This window comes from Panulirus ornatus, chromosome 38 (genome assembly GCF_036320965.1).
Source record: "Panulirus ornatus isolate Po-2019 chromosome 38, ASM3632096v1, whole genome shotgun sequence".
Classification (NCBI taxonomy): Eukaryota; Metazoa; Arthropoda; class Malacostraca; order Decapoda; family Palinuridae; genus Panulirus; species Panulirus ornatus.
Genome location: NC_092261.1, coordinates 6,847,750 through 6,853,749, shown reverse-complemented (window position 1 = coordinate 6,853,749; position 6,000 = coordinate 6,847,750). Strand labels below are relative to the sequence as shown.

General features: G+C 35.2%; 1 protein-coding gene across 6 annotated transcripts in view; it reads right to left on the bottom strand.

Annotated features, from left to right (window-relative positions):
- Positions 1-1,301: 1,301 nt before the first annotated feature.
- The window catches only part of LOC139760855 (kinesin-like protein KIF19), a 71,234-nt gene continuing 66,535 nt past the window's right edge, over positions 1,302-6,000 (bottom strand). For 5 of the 6 annotated variants that reach the window (XM_071684561.1, XM_071684562.1, XM_071684563.1 and 2 more), the window contains 4 exons: positions 5,069-5,179; positions 3,796-3,870; positions 2,227-2,435; positions 1,302-1,556 (listed from right to left, as the gene is read on the bottom strand). In XM_071684561.1, coding sequence (XP_071540662.1) covers positions 1,447-1,556; positions 2,227-2,435; positions 3,796-3,870; positions 5,069-5,179 — 505 coding nt within the window. In that variant the 3' untranslated portion in view covers positions 1,302-1,446. The remainder of the gene's footprint in view (positions 1,557-2,226; positions 2,436-3,795; positions 3,871-5,068; positions 5,180-6,000) is intronic. The other variant, XM_071684564.1, reaches the window with a different exon arrangement.

Below are 6,000 nucleotides of genomic sequence, written 5' to 3'. Positions count from 1 at the left end.
ATAACTTATGACAAGCAGGAGCTAGTTTGTTAGTATTCTTTCACCAATAGGTCCAGGAATAAAATCAGGTAAGAGGAACAAATTCTGAAATAAGAATAGATTTCCTAAGATGAAACTATAGATGAAAGTTTGTTTGATATGAAGAATCTTTACATCAGTTATCGACAAGGGAAAAAATAGGAATAGATATCCTAAGATGAATCTATAGGTGAAAGTTTGTTTGATATGAAGAAGCTTTACATCAATCATTTACAAGGGAAAGAATACAGAAATAATTCCTTACCGTTTAAGCCGGTTAAAAAAAATCCATCATGAGAACCTGGAGCTAAAAGTTCTGGCTTTAAGATGTGATAGTCTCTGAAGTAATGTAAGATCAGAAAGTTACAAGATTTGAAGGTCATGACAGAAGTACCAGCCAGCTGGGCTAATCCTGCTTTTCCACTCTAATCTGATAAATACAAATGAGAAGCATGTATACTTTACATTTTACTATGGTACACAGAGCTTTTACAAGAACAAATCATATATTAGCCATTACCGTACATAGATGAAAATATATGAACATAATTGATGTGAATAATTAATTGTATTTGAAATATTCAACTGATCATAAAATATTTCAAAAAATGTAAGAATACTTTAAATGAATACAAGTACTTTACTGGTACCTTTTCTTGAAAATTACTTTTCAGAAAGTGTAATGGCCTGTAGTAGCTTACAAAATTCATATATACAGTGCTACTAGATTTGGTTACTATATGATTCACAGAATTGGACAGCTTTCTTATACAGTGATAATTAGTAATGGTTGAAGAATACCGGTACAGACAAAATATTAAAGTAGAATTTTTGATAAAAATATCTGGGGCACTTTCCATTACTACAGGGTGGCATTATCCTAGGCATATCATCAGTGTCTACTATAACAAAGAAACCCATAGTCTGCACCCTGTGATGAATATCATCCTGTTAACTATCTTACCATCAAATTATACCCGTCTTCTAATTTGTTGTAATATAATCATTCTTGTGTGATAGAACACAATTACTTAATAAAAATTCATAAAGGAGTTTTTGCAGGATCTTTTGTAATGCAAATATTAAAGCAATGCCATTGATGTGTATGGTAAATATAATCAAATTACAAAACAATGTCTTCTTCAAGTACAAAACAACTGAAGGAATACCTAGAAAATCAAAAAGTGTTTTACTGACGTTCACTACTGCTCTTCTAACTACAGCTAACACTTGTACAGTCATACAAATTTATTTACAGAATAAAGAAAAACTCATACCCTGTATAATTACTACTGTAAATATTTTATTGACATAGTTTGTTTACAAAGTGGATTGAGGGGCTTCATTTTGTACATGAAGACATCATCAAGGGAAGCAGTTCAGTGCCTGAGTGTGGAGACAGAAGGTATTGTGTATATCTTCTTGGATTCAGTAGTGGAGGGCAAACCCCACCTGGCCAAATACATCAGGTGACTTAGTTCGGGTTCTGCGTCCATGGTTGTTTTGCCGCCGTGAACCATTTGGATTACCTGATGTCCCTGGAATGGATATATCTCCAAATCATTGTGCATTCATTTAATGGAGCTGTGTATCTTAGCACTAATGCCATACAGAATGCTATACAGAAATAAAAGGAGGACCCTTTGATTCACTGATTATAGGGCACATGTCAGAAGTGCATTTTCAAGCTCAACTAATGTAACTAGTGGTGTTCCATAGTGTATGCTTCCGAGGTTCTTTTTCCTGATAACCTGTTACATGGGGTGTCATATATATGGGGATAATGCCAAGCTTATCATATATAGAGCAAAACGTGAATGGGAGGAAAAGATGTGTCAGACAGGACATTTCGGAACAGGTTTCTATGACAACATGGTAATGCAACTCAGACAAACCAAGTGCTTAGGATGTGAACAAAGCACATTTAGAAATTTGAAAAATCACATAATGGAAGAGAGAAAGGAAATGCAACACTATTACAGTAAAAACTCTCTGTATCTAACTTTAAGAAAATGAACAATATTGCCAGCCATGACTCCTTTCTTTCCCCAGCTTAATAAGTGGCCAATGATAAAGAATTTTTGCACAATCAGAATCCTGTCTTATTCATATACTTTTATGTCAGGAATCACTGTAATCTTCGTAAGTTGTACTACACTCTATAAAATCATAAGTTTCAGCTATTTTTGCTTACAAAGATCCACTTACAAACTCCAGGCTGATTATCATATCGTTCTAGTCTGTTAAGACTGTGTCCTCTGCGACGCTGTGGTGCTGCTCTATCCTTGCGGTGATATTTAGATCTCCGGTTAGGGGAATCCCCATCACTAGAGGAAGCAGACCCTCCCCGTCGTCTCCGTTGCTGTGCCTGCGGTTGGTTTAGAGTATTCGAACGAGGTGTAGGTTTACCACGAGACCTGTAAAGAAAATAATATGTCCCAACATGATTTTAACAAATATGTAATTGCAGCATACATATATTTTTCATGTTTTCTGAAAGACACTGGTGGCCTGATGGAGACACCTTATCATCATAAGGTATACACTCCAAAAAGAAATTAAAATAAAGTTTGAGATAAGCACATAAATGGTATGCTACTATATAACTGGAACTCTTAAAGACTCTATGGGCAACTATGAAACACACAAGATAACTAATTATTAAAAAAGTGGCAATTTCTAAACAAGGATCATGGCAAGAGGCCTGGCACATTACTCAAGATCCCAAGATAAAAAACAATGTGATGGCAATGAAAATCTTGTAATATGAAAATCTGTTTACAGTTGTCTTTGGAACAAAAAAAGTCACCAACTCTTTTTTATCCAACATCCGTATAATCAAGTATTATGCTTGTGCCATATATTATCATCAAATGAGGACAAACAGAAAGGTGATTCTCTAACTAGCAGGCAATGATAAGGGTACCCACCTACATAACTTACTATGACAAGATTTTGCCTTAGGTAGGGCTTGTGTCTAGTGCTTTGCTGATGACGCTGTTGTCTTCTGCTGCAAAACTTTGACTATAATTGTCAATCCTTGATTGACTCAGTACCTTTTTAAGCCAGCTATCAAACTTTCTTTGGAATGTTTCGATGTTCACACTGGACATGGTTCTTTTTTCTCTGGGTAAAACAGTGAATAGCCTTTCAATCTTCTGACATAGCACTTATGTTCTTTTTTTTTGTTGTGATTGCAATACAATTGCTGTATACTTGAGGCTTTTAGGTATAAAATGTTTGTTTTCTGGCCTCTTATCTGCTGTCAGGCATATAATACTATAAATACATCTTTCTCTTCTTTTTAGGCTGCACAGCTGCAATTCTTCAAATCTCCCTGTGTTCCAATCCTTTGATTCTGCTTGTGAAATGTTTTCTGAATTCTAACTAACTTGTTCATTTCCACCCTATTTGGCTGGTGACTAAACAAAACGGCTGAATTCAGTCTTGCTTCTTCTGTACACACAACATTTTCACCACCATCTTCCCACCTTTAGTAATGAGAATTCTCATAGTCATACCACTCATCACTTGGCTCAATATTATATTTAATTTTTATTTATTTGCTATTTGAATTCAAGGTTTCCATTTGTAAATATTTAAGCAGCTATTTAATGGTAAAGAAACTTCATGAGATGGGACCCTATAAATGTAAAACTCTCTCCCTAGACAGTACAAAAAGGAAATTACCTCTACTGGGTCACAGAAGGAGTAATGATAAAAAGAACAGTAGTTCCTTAGACAACTTACAAACACCTCCCCAAGGGCCATACCTACCTGGCCTTGCGTGGAGGACTGTCCAGACGGAGACTAACCAAAGAGATGCTATCATCACTGGGGTAGGCCAGAGATCTGTAAGCAGATGTTCTTAATCTCAGCATGCAAGGAGCAACTAATTCACTACAGTGATGATGAGTCAGGTTGGCTGTTCTTAAGTGCTTAGAGTTGCTCTACTCAGCAAGTGCAGTGTCATCTTATTTCTATAAAGAAGGACCAGCTTTTACTACATACTTATGATCTAAATTTCTTGTAATCTAAACATTCCTAATATGTACATATGTACATCGTAGTATACACATAATACAACATATCTACAAATTGCTTTTGTAATAAAGCTAACCACAGCAAACTGAAGTTTTTGTCAACTCTGTAATGATACTGACAATGAATTTGCTAAAGTATAGATATCATGCCAGTAAAATCTTCCCAAAAAGCATAACAAAGAAATTAGACATTCAAATTGCACTTCAATGTTTACAGTGATCTTTTCTCTTGTACCAGAGGAAATTAATTGATTTCCATGCAATTCTATCAAAGCAGTTAAAACTTATAAAGTTAAGCATATCATACACACTGATATCCATGATCAATCTTATCTAAGATCAGGAAATAATGAATAAAATTTTTTATCATTTAAGAAGTTCTTATGCTCTAAGATAATGAATAAATGGTGAAGAATGAGGAACATTGAGGGAAATATGTTGGTGGAAAGAGTGAGCCTGTTTCAAGTGCTTTGTTTAGTTTAGTTAGCAACTTTATTATACTTGCTTTTGACTGGGTGTTACCAGACTCTGCCAACAAGTAGTTATGCCTTGAGCAAGAAGTCACATTCAGTGAGGCTGTATCATCATCTATGAACAAAAAGGAGTACTGTCTCGTCAAAGACATTTTTGCTCTGAAGGAGTCCATCATTTCTGTACTCCTGCATGAACTACAGCCTTAAAGCTGCAAAAGGCCCATAAAAGGGGCTCTAAGTAGTATAATAATAATAATACTGTAATACTACATAAAAATTTTCAGGAACAAAACATAAGAGATACTGACAATGCTTAGTTACAGAGGATGAAACTTAGAATGGATTAACATACATCTAAAAGAGAATTAATCTAAGTACTTTTCAACATAAAACTGTACAAATTAGCAGCTCAAATTTCTGAAGCAACAAAAGATTGTAATATGAAATAGTGATTATACAACATTTCAATTAAGTGAATGAGCCTCTTAATAATGCATGAATAAGACGAGGATTAAAGGACATCAACTAACTTACTTCCTGTGACGATTTGATTGTAGACCTGGGGAATCAGGATCAGTGAGTTCATCTAGAGCATCGAATGAGGCATGCCGATCTCCTTGACTCAAACCCTTCGACCCACGACGCCTGGACATAATAGACACAACATTCTTTCACTTTCCATGCATAAAATGAGTGCTTGTGCACAGGGTATTGCCAGATAGCAGGTTCATCATTCACCCATGAATTATCAATATCATTTTCTGCTCACTTATCATCTACATGTCAGCTTATACATATGTACATAGGGTTGGACCAAGTGTACACAGCCCCTCAGTTCACTCACACATATTTTAATATGGCGATGCTGTAGGACACAAAGACTTATGACACTCTACATACGTTTCTTAATTTTTCAGTTTGCACTATCCTTGATTTATTAAATAACCCTTTCAATCAAACCTACACTTTAACAGAGAAAATACCTCTAATGAAGAAGAACAAAAATAATTCTCTTGCCACCCTTATTTGAAATCTCTCATCTCATCATACCTTAAACCATACTACCACAGATCTCCACCTACCTATCATGTTTACGCCCTTCATGACAAAACAATCTTTATTCTTTTCACCTCGGTCTTTTCATCAATTTCTTCACATCATTTACCTTCCTCAGCTTTATTCTTTATGCAATCTCATACATCTTACTATAAGAAAGTACAAATCTCAACTCTTAGTTTTCAATCTATCTGAAATTAGGAAAACAAAAATTTATTGTTCATACATAGGAGGGCTTCTTATCCATGCACAAGAGGTGCGACAAGTACTGCACCATGACTGCTCTCAACTTATGGTTCCCTACTACTTTCATTAATGATGGCCACTGCCATTACACCTGCATTTCCCATTCTGTACAAATAGGTGATAAACATATTATAATACATAAGAGCTGCCCCTCTGTTTTTTTT